At 48.9% G+C, this 13778-nt stretch overlaps 5 protein-coding genes across 5 annotated transcripts; 3 read left to right on the top strand and 2 right to left on the bottom strand.

Moving 5' to 3' along the window:
* Positions 1–240: 240 nt before the first annotated feature.
* PMZ80_004191 (uncharacterized protein) lies at positions 241–779 on the top strand (the record flags this gene model as incomplete). The annotated part of the gene is made up of 2 exons (XM_064872617.1): positions 241–354; positions 399–779. The coding sequence occupies 2 exons, from the start codon at positions 241–243 to the stop codon at positions 777–779; spliced, it is 495 nt and encodes a 164-aa protein (XP_064731275.1).
* A 2603-nt stretch (positions 780–3382) lies between these two features.
* Positions 3383–5158, top strand: PMZ80_004190 (uncharacterized protein; the record flags this gene model as incomplete). Its single annotated transcript, XM_064872616.1, has 1 exon — positions 3383–5158. The coding sequence occupies one exon, from the start codon at positions 3383–3385 to the stop codon at positions 5156–5158; it is 1776 nt and encodes a 591-aa protein (XP_064731274.1).
* A 1042-nt stretch (positions 5159–6200) lies between these two features.
* PMZ80_004189 (uncharacterized protein) lies at positions 6201–9845 on the top strand (the record flags this gene model as incomplete). The annotated part of the gene is made up of 4 exons (XM_064872615.1): positions 6201–6286; positions 6317–6609; positions 6660–8114; positions 8176–9845. The coding sequence occupies 4 exons, from the start codon at positions 6201–6203 to the stop codon at positions 9843–9845; spliced, it is 3504 nt and encodes a 1167-aa protein (XP_064731273.1).
* Positions 9846–10887: 1042 nt separating this feature from the next.
* PXR1 (telomerase inhibitor) lies at positions 10888–11775 on the bottom strand (the record flags this gene model as incomplete). Its single annotated transcript, XM_064872614.1, has 1 exon — positions 10888–11775. One exon carries the CDS (start codon positions 11773–11775, stop codon positions 10888–10890), a length of 888 nt encoding a protein of 295 aa, XP_064731272.1.
* A 549-nt stretch (positions 11776–12324) lies between these two features.
* Positions 12325–12855, bottom strand: PMZ80_004187 (uncharacterized protein; the record flags this gene model as incomplete). Its single annotated transcript, XM_064872613.1, has 1 exon — positions 12325–12855. One exon carries the CDS (start codon positions 12853–12855, stop codon positions 12325–12327), a length of 531 nt encoding a protein of 176 aa, XP_064731271.1.
* Between the last annotated feature and the right edge of the window lie 923 nt (positions 12856–13778).

Below are 13778 nucleotides of genomic sequence, written 5' to 3'. Positions count from 1 at the left end.
AGGCCATGTACAAATTCGGTGCACTGACAAATATTGGTAGTTCTTCTTCTCTGCCACTCTTGCACTCCGCTGCGAGCGCCTCGCGCCGCTCGCTAGGAGAGTGCAAGACTGTCACAATGGTCAATAAGTGTGTCAACACATCCTGAAGTGCGAGATGCCCATGAAGAGGCCAAGGTGCTTTCGTCGAGTCCGATAGAAGATGAACCTCTTGTATATTCAAATACATACCATATAACCATAATGGATCCGTCTACAGAACCGATCCAGATGAGAGAGTCATCGGAATCCCCGTCGACAATGTCTCGACCAAGCCAATCTGATTCTAATGAGCCTGGTCAAAGCGGCTCACCAAAGGTAGTTTCATAACTTGCTACATATCAGCATACTGATACCCCTAGAACACGTCAGCGAAGACTTCCAATAATCCCTCGACCACAGAGCAAATCCAGAGCACCAGTGCTTCCACAATCGACGAAACCATCCAAGACAGTGGAAACGCGAACGTGGCTAAAGAGGACCCAAATACCGAATCCGAGAATCCACCAAGCTCGACTGCAGAAGACGATGCGACATCTAACGGGTCAGCGACCAACGACGATGAAGAACCAGAAGCCAGCGCTACTCCTCGACGCCAGCGCGCACCATCTCGGTGTCATGGCCATATGTATAACAGCTGGTGCAACCACTGCAGACATGTAGCCAGGTCGTGCGAGGAGATTGGCCATGACGAAGATCTGTACTGCTTCCACTGCTTGAAGGATCTGGGGCGAGGTGAATGACTGGAACTATATATCCTTTTGGTGTGGGGCGGGAGTTGGATGCGAACAAGATACACGACTAGTGGGTGCTTCCGACATTTATGTTTGCGATCTCGGTACGCACATTTCATAAGCAGAGTCAAGCGAGCTAGAATGATGAACCTGCAGATGTGAGCTTGCTTGGATAGTTGGATGAGAATACGCAGCCACCTTAGACACTTCTCAGTGAGGACTTCGGCTCTGACATGCTTGCTCATACTGATCCGGTCTTGTGCGCCAGCGTTTCTCAGAAACTGTGCCGTTGCGTGTCGAGCTCGCAGCGTCAATGATGGTTTCACTGTGCCCGAGAAGCGCATCGAATCTTTGGCCATGATCTGACAATTCCCGTCACGCGAAACAGGTGCGAAGGACTTCCTACGGGCGAGCTTGTACCATGCCTAGGCACAAAAGTGTTGGTTAAAAAGGAGGTCCCAGCTGTGGTGGGTGTAGTCGCTCACGCCACAGTGACATATCTGCCTTACCAATCCCGTCGACACCATCCCTTCTTTTGCTAACTGTGGATTCTGGTGCGATTTACCATTGTGAAAGGTGAGCGGTATGATGATGGTCGTATAACTTGCACCCACCCGGCCTTGCTGTCCCAAATTGGACGGGGTTTGGGCTGGATACGGTGGGGCCGGCGGCCACTTTGGCTGCACGGTCAAGCGTAGAAGCCAGACAGGCTCGGCTTAGGCTTGGCGTCAAGACAGCAAACCAGTTATTAAAAACGCGTTTTAACGCGTTTTTAATAACTTCTAAATCTTAACCTCCCTATATAAAATCCAGTATAAAATAGTAATAACTTAAAACTAATAAAAACCGACTTTACATCGTAAGATAATAGGTTATTTTTTACTACCTAAGCTAATTATATCGCCTAGAAAGAAGCGCTAGAGTAAGCTAATTAGTAAAGCGCGTTAATAGGGCCTAATCCGTAACTAGTAGCTATTTAAATGCGTTACTACTAAGAGGAAGCTTTATAATAAGTAGAATATATCCGAAAGCGCTAAATAGAAGATTCTTAAGTTAGATAATATAATAGAGCCTTTAATAATAAACTACTTAGCCTAAAGCGCGTTCTAGGTAACTATCAGCTAAACGCTATTAAAGTAGTAAAAAATATTAGCTTTATAAACGATACTATTCCTTATACTTAAATTACTACTAATCTTAAACTAAATAATATATCTAAGCGAACGGTCTAGTATAGAATACTAAAATATAGCGTTAGTACCTACGTTACTACTTAGAAAAAGATAATAACGAAGGACTAAATTTAAAGAAAAAGGAAGAAGATAAAGGAAACGCGCTATATAATAAAGAAAGAGTATCGTTAATACGTCTATTTAAACGAATTCTATATTAGGAAAGGTCTCTAAAAGAAAGCGCTTATATATCGTTACTATAAAAAAGAGAATCGTAACGCTTTAATTAAAGCGTTAACGAAAAGTATACCGAGATATTTAAAAAAGGTATTATATTATCTTTATTTAGTATAACGGCGTATCTAAGCTATATTCCTATACTAATAAAAAGGGTACTAATAAGCTATACCCTAACGAATTTACTTACTAGCTTAAAGAATATTATATAAAGAACTTAGTATACGATCTTAAGCTTATAATTTTAATAAATAACGATTAGGGTTACGATATAATAAGAAATAAAACTAATATAGTATAATAAAAGATATAGAAGCTAAGCTTAAAATTTAAAGTTAACTATTTAAAGTTACTAGATCTTATACCGTAAAGTAAGTAATTTAAGTAGTAAAATAGTAAGTAAAGTCCTAGTAACGGTATCGGTCTCTACCTAATATTAAATAGCTAAACTTTATATTTAAAGTATAGTAGTCTATTATTTAGTGTAACCTATTAATAAATTATTAATATATTAATAACCTATTAACTCCGTATTAAGAAGTATATAAAACTAAGAGAAGAATACTACTTGACTAGCCGAGTAATCTAAATATATATATAAAAAAAAAGAGGGATTTCTAGCTAAAAAGCTAGGAAGAGAGCGAAGATTTTTAAGTTAATTTTCTAAGATTATTAAGATTAGAAGTAGTATATTAGATAGCGAGGTTGAAAGATTAATTTATATAAATTTAAAGTAAAGGTAAAGCCTAATTAGTTAAGTTAGTAAGTTATAAACTAGGGGAGTTAAACTAGAAACTTACTTAATTTTTTACTATAAACTATAGATTAAACTAAATAACTTATTAGCTAAGGAACGTATAAACCGTTAAACTATTAATACTTATATATTATATACTGATTATAAAGTAAAAAGATAAGGTTTAGATATATAAAGGGCATCGGGATAAGGGGGGTGCCGGGGCGGGCTCGGCATCTCGGAATGCCGAAACAGGTTTTCTATCCTGACGCCAAGCCTAAGGCAAGCACATGCCAATGATGCCTGGGGCAGATATCAACATCGTCACTCCCTGCTTGCTATTCTTCGAGCATGACCTGCTATGGCACGCGACCGAGCGATCCTTTACGGCAGGCACCACTACATAGACAGTGTACACCGCTTAGAAGGTGCTTAAGTGTTCGCGATGTTGGCTATAATCAGTAACCATGCAGAGATCCATTATCGAGCGTGTGTTTCCCAAACCTAAGCGGCCTCTCCTTCCTCAGTACGATGAAACGGCCTCCAGCTACCACGATGAAGAACATCACTATAGTATTACCAGTACACCCGGTTTGCATCCAGACAGCCATACTTCCAAGCAGTCGACTTCGAAAAGCTCTCGCCGCAGCAGCCATGGCAGTCAAAGTAAGAGTCAGAGCAGAAGCCAACTGCAGCCAGCTCCTCTTAGTGCTTCCATCATCCACCACGATGATCCTTTCCTTGCCATCGACAGGGCAGCTGCAACCCTGCAGAGAACGATACAATCACTCCTTGACTTCCAGAGTCAGGCATTGAGTGGAAGGCACCAAGAGGAGACGGATGCCGCTTCAACGCAAAGGAGTATCTCTCCAAGTCTATCTCGGACTGGCTTGTCAACCACTACCCATGACTTTGGAATCTCAGTCGTAGGCACCGTGCCCATTCGCCAACCCAGGCAGAAAAACCCGACCCTCCGTAGTACGAGGCGAAGCATAGTGAAGTCCATGCAGGAATTTGCTGCTCTCAAAGAGGAGGAGCTCAAGATTACTCAAGACGAGACCTCTCATAGGCGGACAGCCCTGGCCAAAGCAACCGACCTTGAGACCAAAAGAGAAGCTGTCCAGCACGAGATTCATACACTACAGGAACGTTCCAGTGGCCATGACGCCAATAATCTACGGTCCGAAGCACAGTCAGTTGAACAAGAGATTCACGAGCTGGAGGGACGGCTGATGGAGCTCAAAGCAAGACATAGACATCTTGTCCATCGAGCCACTCAGCTCGAGAACACAGCTGCCAGCGAGCTAAGCTCCTACGAAGGGACACTAGCCCTGATAGACAAGGACACAAGATCCTTCCTGACGCGCCCGCCGGTGAAGCAGAGTCTTGGTCCGCGCAATCTTGCTCACAGGGTTGAAGGGCAGGACATGTATGCTTTGCGCCCGGAACGACGGACGCTGGAGCTTGCAAAGGAGCAATGGGCGGGTGAGCTTGATCTGCTGCAGACACATAGCTCAGATATAGAGCGAGAGAAACAAGCTCTTCTTGATGGCGCTGAGATGTGGAAAGAGACCATCCAGAAAATAGACCACTTTGAGCACAATCTGAGGTTACGCATGAAAGAGGGAAGTGGCAGTTCGTCAGATATAGTCACCGACCTGGACTCAACGGTGCACTTCCTGCAAGCGAAGCTATCTCAAGCAGAATCACAACATTGGACACTCTTGTTCTGTGCCATCGGTGCAGAACTCGAAGCCTTCCGTCAAGCGAGAGCATTACTCGTACCCGGTGAAACACCACCAACGAGTGATGGTTACGCCACGAATGGCATCAGCGATAGACGTTCACACACAGAGGAAGAAGACAGCGACGTTCCGCACGCTGATCTCCTAGGTGCACAGTCACCCGAGCTCACATCATCACACCTAAACCAACCAAATCATAACAACAATGACCTGGAACAGAGTCTCATCGAGCACGACCACCAGGACAGCAGAGCTACAGATACCGCAAGCAGCAACGAAAGCCTGCAAGCAACACTCCATGCGTTCCCGCCATCAGCAGCGCTGTCAGCATCAGTACCGACGAGCAGAGACAATCATAATCGTGATCACAAAAGGACATCTTCAGCTTCAGCTTCTGCATCGGCGTCACCGAGCAACCAGCTGCCGACTCGAAGACTGACCCGGTACTCTGAGAGTGAAGACGATGATCCTGGTCCGGATTTCTTGGTGTCACATTGAGCCTGATCGGAGTATGTTAGGTACCTGTGTCTAGCTGTAAGAGCATTCTTTGGCTCTTGACTCTGGGAGCGTTCCGTTCTATTATTCCATGCGTGTAGAATAGCTTGTTGTTTTCGCTTTCGGTCACGAACGATATCAGGTGACAGGAATGACGATGATTTCGTGGCATTTTCGTGTTATTCTATCACAAACCCGGTTTGCCGGTTCCGCGGCGTCGATCACGTACCGCGATTTGCTACGCAACTCCAATGCCACCGTCTGTAATAATGCTCACATCCATTATTCGAGATGATTTACACAATTCAGAACTCTTACTTTTAGAACTCAACAACCAATTATCATCAACCGGACTAGCTAACGGTAACAGAAGTTGTATTCAGCTAGCTAAGCTTAATTATAGTCATGAAGTCACGAGCAGCATCCAGATTTGACGCTTAAGATACATGAAAGGCGGTGCTCTTTAGGGCTGCTTCCTTAAATCATTCCTTCCTCAGGATTAATCCGTAAGGTTACCTACCTTATTAAAAGAGGATACGCGTTAGCCTTCTCTTAGACGAGCTAATACAGCTAGCCTAGTATAGCTGTAGCTAGGCTAGAATTAGTCGACCCGCCGGCTCGATTAAGTAGTAGCTAGCTTGATAGCTAAATTCCTCTACTGCTGCTTAGCCCGCCCTCCACTTCCCTATACCTAGTCGAGGTTCTGAGATCCTTAGAACTGTTCTGACCTTGTCAGAACTTGTTGTACGAAGCGGGTACCGCTATACCGCTTATGAGTTCTGAGGAACCTCGTTTAGGAGGTTCTGAGTGTTGCAAATCATCTCGATTATCCCCTTCGATAGGTTTCTAACAGCACCAAAAGTCATCTATGCGCTCCGCGGAAGCCGCTAAAACATAAGGTATTTTTGTGGTCTTTCAGATCTCTTTCCTCGGGCCGTTACACCCCGAGTATAGATTCTTGTGGGGAAGCCACGTCTGCAGCAAAATTACCGGAAGGCGCGTTGGTTGGACTTGACAGAGCGCGAACCTGCCGTCTTGAGACACGATGTTGCCAGGCGCGCTTTTCTCGACCTACAAGCAATACAAAGATGACACCAAGACAGTCGTCGAATGGCTAGCGGACGCCGCTCGGTGATGCGGATACGATCCCACCGCTGCCAGCCCAGAGACTGCTGCGAAGAAGGCGCCTAAGCTCAAAGGTAGAGCACGAAAACTTGCTCGAGATGCTGCTACCGCTGCTGCCAAAGAGAGCGCAGGGACTGCTTCTGCAGCATCAAAGACCTATGTAGTCAAGGTACGGGAGTTCGTGCCCATGGCACAATGTGTGGCAGACTCGAAAGATACAAAGGTGATCATCCCTTTGAGAATCATCAAGACTTTCAAGAACTGCATTGCTGCCAGAGGTGAGACGCACAGGTGGTTCGAAGCCGAAACGACCGAGAAGGAGGAGGGCAGTGACCTCAGTCATGCCTTCTTCAACGATGCTCTCAAACAAGCATTGCAGGTTCTTTACCGGTTGCTAAGCTGCAAGAACTCGACAAGAACCGCTTCACTCTGCCGAAAGAGCCAGAGTCCACCTCCGAGAAGCCTGAGGATAACTTGAACAGATACGCCCATCTTGAAATTCACGACATTGATGAGAAGGCCTACGAGGCAATGGCTGATGCAGCAACTGCTTCCAGCTCTCTGCCCAAGACACCAGCACCCAAGGCCAAATATGTGCCTGAAGAGATCGATGCCTTCAGCGAGTGGCTTTTCGCTCTTACCTGCTTCATGGATGATGTGGCAACTTTGCAGGGACAGCTCAAAGGTTTCTGGGAGGAGTACGCCGATGGTGAGACCGATCTTACCAGTGTGGCCGTCGCCAGCAACATTGCTATCGAGATGGTGAAGAAGGCCGAGGAGGAATTCAACAAACTGAAGAGACCCGGCCTTCACACCACTTATGGGAAAGGCTCCATTCCGGATATCTGGTTCATGGAGCGCTGCATCCGCGACGGCATCTCCGCGGAGCAGGCGTCAGACAGAGAAGATATGAAATTCTTTGTGCCTATGAGCTGCCGGGAACAAGTTAAGGCAAGCTACTTGCTGCTCTACAGACTGACAATCATCTATTCGAATGGTGTAATGCCGGGCAAAAGTGGTGCAGAAAGAATCTTCGCAATCACACGCCCAGCCTACCTTGGCACATACAATCCTGAGCTCGAATTCGACGACATAAGTGATGAGCGACAGTATGAGCAGATCTCAGCTCTTCTCAACAATATGTTTGTCACGGTCGGCGGCTTTGCCATGCTGGGTTACGAGACGCCTAACGACGACATGCTCATGGACGGTATCGCTTACCTGCAACGAAACCAGGTTGAGCCACCGATGTGGCTTCTTTTTGCTTGCCAAAGCTTCTTAGATTCGCACTTTGCGCTCAAGACAAAGAGCGAACGGCCGTATGAAGAGCTTCGCACCTATGCACTTTCAGCTCGAAAGACAATCAAGGCGCACCAAAAGTTCTTGCAAGACCACCCCATGCCTCACATGCGGTCGGTCGATGATGAAGAAGCGCTCGATGAGACCTTGCAGGAAATCGAGGAATGGACCCTCGACGACAAGATGAAGCAAATTCTCAACAGTGTTTCTATGCAGGGGAAGACCAAGAAGCGGCGAGTCTGGCAAGATTTCGAAGTCTTAAGGATGTCTCCTACCCTTTGCGGGATGTGGAAATACTGTTTTCATATTCAACTACAATGGAAGGGCATCACACTCGTCAACGATACTGGTCTGGTGACTGCTGCTCACTTGTACAACGCGCTGCAGCAGAATGGATATCTCGGGACGGGCGAAGACAAGCTCATATGGGACGATATGGAGTACCTACTCGACCTCCACAGGGCTGAAGACACCTTCATGGGCACCCGCCCGAAGTCAATCGAAGACTGTACTAAACGGCTCGCTCTTGTACAAGGTGTGGCTCCTCAGACGTTCGCACGACGTCGTCGAGGCAACAATCACCGTGTACTTCGCAGTCGTGCAGGAAGTAAGTTTCTCTCACCTTCCACGGCGGTGGCTATGGTCTTCGGCCAAAAAATTCCTCAGTGGTCAGGACCGGCAACTGGACCAGACATGGCATCTCGAGCAGGTGAACGCAATCGTCGGACTCAAGTTTGAGAAGGACAGAAAGGACATCCAGGAGTTCAACAAGACGATGAACGCTAGAGTCAAATCGCTCGATCTGTCCACTGAAGAAGGCAAAGTCGAGCTGTACTTGGACTTTGTCGAAAAGCTGCCTGGTCTGGCACAGACACTGGCTGAAGAAGGCCTTGGTAAGCGTAGTATCGGGATAGTCCTAGCTCAACGCGCTATCAACTCTGCAGCGTTTGACTGTGATTGGGTCACTGCTGTGCAGAAAGTTGTGAACGAGGACAAATCGAAGATGAAGGAACTGGAGGAGGAGAAAGAAAAGGAGCAAGCCACCAAAGTGGTCGAGGAGAATGCTGAAGCGGCCTCCAAGAACGGAGATAACCCCCCTTCGTCTAACAAGAAGAGACATTACCTTCCCGGGAAACTCTCTCCGCTCGAAGTTAAACAAAAGGCCCAAAGAGAAGGAATCGATCTAAAAACTCTCGAAGGTGACGAACTCATCAGATTCATGGGCTTCGTTGAGTGTTCACCACCATCTTCCGATGACGGGGCGGACGCCGAGGACGGTCCCTACACCACAACCTACTCCGAAGCGCTCACCGAAATCCACTCCCGCTGGGAACGCACCAAAACCCTTCCCCTAGACATCTTCATCGACATCCTCCGTGACTCCCTCGAAGCCGAATGTCTCGACATCCAATTCGACTACTTCGCCTTCTTCCGCAGCGTCTTCTCCCTCCTCCTCGCCATCCAGAGGCCCCTCCTCTCCCTCCTCCGCCCCCGACTCCTCGAGAACACCGACACCCGAGTCCACGAGGTAATCGACCAACCCGAGGGTGCCGTCTGCGTCATCCCCCAACTCAGTCTCCTCGTCACCTGCGACCCGCTCAAAGCGCCAAATCTCCTCGTCATCCGCCCCTGGCTCGAGGTGGACCTCCGACCCCTCGAACTAATGAGCGATATCATGAGACCCTGGATCGAAGAGCACGGCGACGAGTATATCCTCTCCGAGGACGAACGGGAGGCACGCCGCCACGAGGATATCACCAAGGAGGGACCACCTGTGACATATATCGATGATGACGACGACGTTGAACCACATTCCAGCGAACTGAACAAACCCAAAGAGCGAAAAGTCGGATACTCGAGTGCGGTTGGTCTGGTCGACGGTCTGAACGCGCGCGAGATGCGCCAGATCTACGATAAGATGAAGGAGGAGGGGTTTGCAAGTGGGACGGTGGCGCAGACGATGAGTAAGTTGAGGGGGTTGGAGGATGATATGGAGCTTGTGAGGATGGGCGAGGAGAATAGGAGGGTTAGGGAGGAGGGGATGAGAAGGAGGAGGGAGATGAAGGGGAGGGGGAAGCGGAGTTGTGATTGTGAGGAGGGGGATGAGGAGTGTGAATGTGGGTTGGGGTTGAGTGATAGTGAGGAGGAGGAGGAGACGGGGAGGATGGCGGATGTGTATATGGGGGCTATGAGGAGGGAGAACGGTCGGAATGGGAATGGAGATGGGAATAGGGCGAGGGTTGAGGATGGGAGTGATGTGGATTGAGAAGGGGGGAGATGTGTGTACATTTAGGTCTGGTATGAGCAGAGATAGTACCATCCGGTCGGTTGGCGTTTGTTGGGCGCTCAAGCGTTCTGGGCGAGGCGCATCTTACTACGTTGTGTTGGGTCATCTGCACTATCTTGGTTGGACTATGGCCGGACGGTAGATACTATGTACAGTTTTTGGTAGGTACCTAGGGCGTTGGATCAACATACTTAGGATATCAGACAGATTGCCATACTGTACTCTCTGCAGAAAGTCCGTTGATTACAGAACAGAAGCCCTCCACTGAACTTACAGACAGACCTAGCTGGGTTCATGAGCGCTAAGATGTCAATCAATGTGTTAAGGCGCCCGCTGAGTACGCTTGCTTAGCCCACATACGTTCGTTTTCGATGAGCCCGACAGACTTGTCAGATCAGGTACTACTATAGGAAAGGGCCATTCCTTCACCCGCTTCCTAGATGCACACCAATTCTACATCCTTCCCCTAGCATCCGTACCAATAACTCTGCTCTAAGACCACCTTGATCCATTAAGCTTGTGCATCGAGACTCTTTTGACTTGTACTTGCATGGCGCTGCTTGTAGTGTGGTTCAAGAGCAGATTGTAAGTGATCATCGCCCCTTTACAGTAATCATCTCAAGTCGGGACAAGAAGCAAGCCACTCACTCGACCTGCTGCAAATAATTCGCAAGAGGACCAAATCACCCCCAGCCTGCTGCATGTTGGGTTGTTAGTGTCCATACCATCCCTCCATGACACGTTGAGCTTTCTCTTTTCAAATCGTGTTGATCTCGCAACAGCATATTGTGGCTCCCTATTCTTCGTGGGTCACAGATGAGCCTACACGGCAGTCATCGACTTCCCAACTTGAAAGCGCACTTTCCCCTGTACGCGCTTGGTCGGACACGACTCGAGATGAAATGGGGAGGCTCAAATGTGATATGGCCTTGGCCTTGCGCCCGCAGTGGCGCAAATCTCCTCGCTCGCCGCGGTCGGTCTTTGCATAGCAGAAGTCGTAATAGTCTCATCCACACTGTGATCACACTGCCTGCTGCTGCTGCTGCCTCATAAATATCCCATCCAGGGCTTTCGAGTCCGTGAACGCCATTCTTTTGGCTTGGATATTTCGACCTCTGAGTAGATGTCTGCCGTTCCTTAACTTCTGTTGCGTAATTGATGAGACGTTAACCTCTGGTATTTCGATGGGGGTTGATGCACCCGTACTCGTCTCTGTGCTTTCCTCTAGTGGTGTCGACGTCCCACTGCCTTTCTGCAATTTTCTCAACCGTTTTGCTTCCCTGCGTGTCCTCCGTTCTTCTTTTCTCTGTTTCTTCTCTGCTTTTCTCTGCGTCCGTTCCTCGGATGCCTCGTCTGCACGCTTCCTCTTCTTTTCTGGCTTCTGTACTTTGTCGGAGTCCAGCTCACTACCACTACCACTCTCATCCTCCACCGCGCTCGCCTTGTCTTCATGCTTCTCCTCTGTTGGCTCCTCCCTCCTCATCTCCTCCTGCACCAACAACCCCCCCGGCACAAACACCATCCCACCCCACCTCCCCCTAGCAAACATCTCCAACTTCCTGTCCCCAACCTTCCTCTCTACCCTCCTCACCCCCTCCTCATCATCACCCGCATTCAATCTCCCCAACAACCCCTGAAACGCATCCAATCCCGTCCGCTGCGCCTCAATATCCTTACTCTTCAGACTCGCGCCCAATCCCAGCGTATTATCTTTGATCGCGATGCGTACTTTCGCCGCACTGGCTTCATGGGCGGGTATTGGAATGGATGATGCGCCGAGCGCGGTGCCGGGTGTCCAACCGCTGGAGGCCATTATGCGGTGGCCGAAGGAGGAGGTGTCGGTCGACCATGTTAGATTGCGGGGGTCGTGGGAGAGTTTGAGGCGTTTGCGGGGTTCGGAGAGGCCCATTGTGTGTTTTTGGTTGTTGGGTTGTTAAGTAGAGCACGGGAGGGAGGGTATATGTGGTGGGCGTAGCGAGTCTGAGGGTGTATGGTGAAGCAGCAGCAACGGTGAGAAACATTTTTTGGGCTGCATAGTTGCGGGCCGAGCGCTTATCTCTTATCGTGGAACTTGTACTCATGCCTGAGGCTGCCATGTATGGGTAGGACAGCCGAGCTACGATAGAGGAATGAGAGCATGATCGAGGTCGAGGATGCTAGAGGATGTCAAGCGACGTGATAGAGATGCTGGGTCAGCAGGAGGTCATTGTTAAAGATAGAGAGGATGTAAAAGTCCCGGTATAGATTGTGAGGTCTATGTAACTTTTGTGCCATGCAGATATGCAACGTCCGTTGAAGATGGCACTGCTGCCACGCTTTTTCAGTGAAGCTGCCTGTCCGTGTAAGTCTTCGGCCCTGCTTCTAGCTGCTATGTGCTCGATCCTTGCCTGACTACAGATAGGTGGTGTCCCGAATTGCCGAGCAGACCGTAGATCAAGTGAATTGCTCTGAAATCTGCTTACATGCCAGCAATATAGCCTCCAATTGCTCTTGCACCGGCATTCGCGCATTGAACGTCTTGGTCCACAGTGCCCCCTGATACACCCACTGCACCGATGAAAATCCCACCGACCACGAGGGGCACGCCGCCACCGAACACAATCAGACCATTATTTGTCTCCTCGATGCCATACAGGGGTGCACCTGGTTGACTGACGTTGTACCACTGGGCCGTTGTCATGGCCCCATTGAAAAGAGCAACAGTCCTAGCCTTCTTCTGGCTGATGTCGATCGATCCTGGATACGCCGAATCCATCCGGTGAAAAGCAACGAGCAATCCTGCCGGGTCTGAAACAGCGATGTTTTGTGGGATACTGAGGTTCATGGCCTCCTGAACAGCTGCATCGATGACCATTTGCGCTTGTGTGGCGTTGACGACGTGGCGTTGAGCTGGGCTGACTCCGAGGTAGTTGTTGTTGGCCGCACTGGCTTGGGCTGAGGTTGTGGCAACAGACGAAAGCATGGTCACGAGAACTGCTGAGAACCTCATCTTGTTGACGTGCCTTAAGCCTTGGATTGGAGTATGGCGGCCTCCGAGTTGATGAGAACAAAAACCTCTCGACCTGGAAAGAGTTGTCTCGCACCTACCTTGCGACTTACCTTGCTGCTGACTTAATAGCTTTTAAGCTCCCCTTGACCGAGCCACTTCAAGCATTGAATTGAGGTCATCATGATACCTTCCAACTGGGAGGCGCTGGCCATCGCAGCTCTAGACCTTGCAGGGTACCTGGTCAAGCAAAAACAACTGCAGGAGTGACTCGTCGTGGCAGCGATAAAGTTGACGGACATGGTGTGTTTGCGGGGAAGCACAAACCTGGGGTAAAGGTGTCTGGGAAGGCCCTGGCACACCCCGATCGATCAACGTGGCCGGTCTCAAGCACAAATTTAGGAAGGTCGAGCGGCCACGTTGATTGATCGGGGTGTGCCTGGCATTGGAGTTTGAGAGGTCGGACGAGTCGGGGCCAGACTTATTATTACTACTAGCATCTCTGCATTCAAGCAGAATCTTGCACCCTCCTTGCCTGTTGCTCAGATGATGTAGAGTTCAACATCGGACTTTATGCTGAGCTTACTTACGCTCGATACTGCTTTTGCATCTGTCCAGGAAAATCTCACGTCAGACCAATAATACCTATCTGCCATGCTCCGAGCAAGTTGAGCTGCAGTAGTCCGCAAGCTTAATAACAGCAGAATCACAGGCTGTCGATGATATCCTCAGGCACCAAGGTCGTACGAACACTTCTGCTAAAATGGACGATATCTGCAGGACAAGCGCCGTGACACAGCAGCGCAGTACAGTGTAGTTTGAGTCCGCATTTGCTGTCGAGAATACAGGAGCATGTCACCGAATAGCAGTAGCACTCTGCCGGCACGACTTGGAGAGGGTAGATAATAAGTGTTTGTAAGCAAGCC

The sequence above is a fragment of the Knufia obscura genome (assembly GCF_036327395.1).
Source record: "Knufia obscura strain CCFEE 5817 isolate CBS 148926 chromosome Unknown scaffold_4, whole genome shotgun sequence".
Taxonomy (NCBI): Eukaryota; Fungi; Ascomycota; class Eurotiomycetes; order Chaetothyriales; family Trichomeriaceae; genus Knufia; species Knufia obscura.
This window is presented reverse-complemented; position numbering and strand designations above follow the sequence as displayed.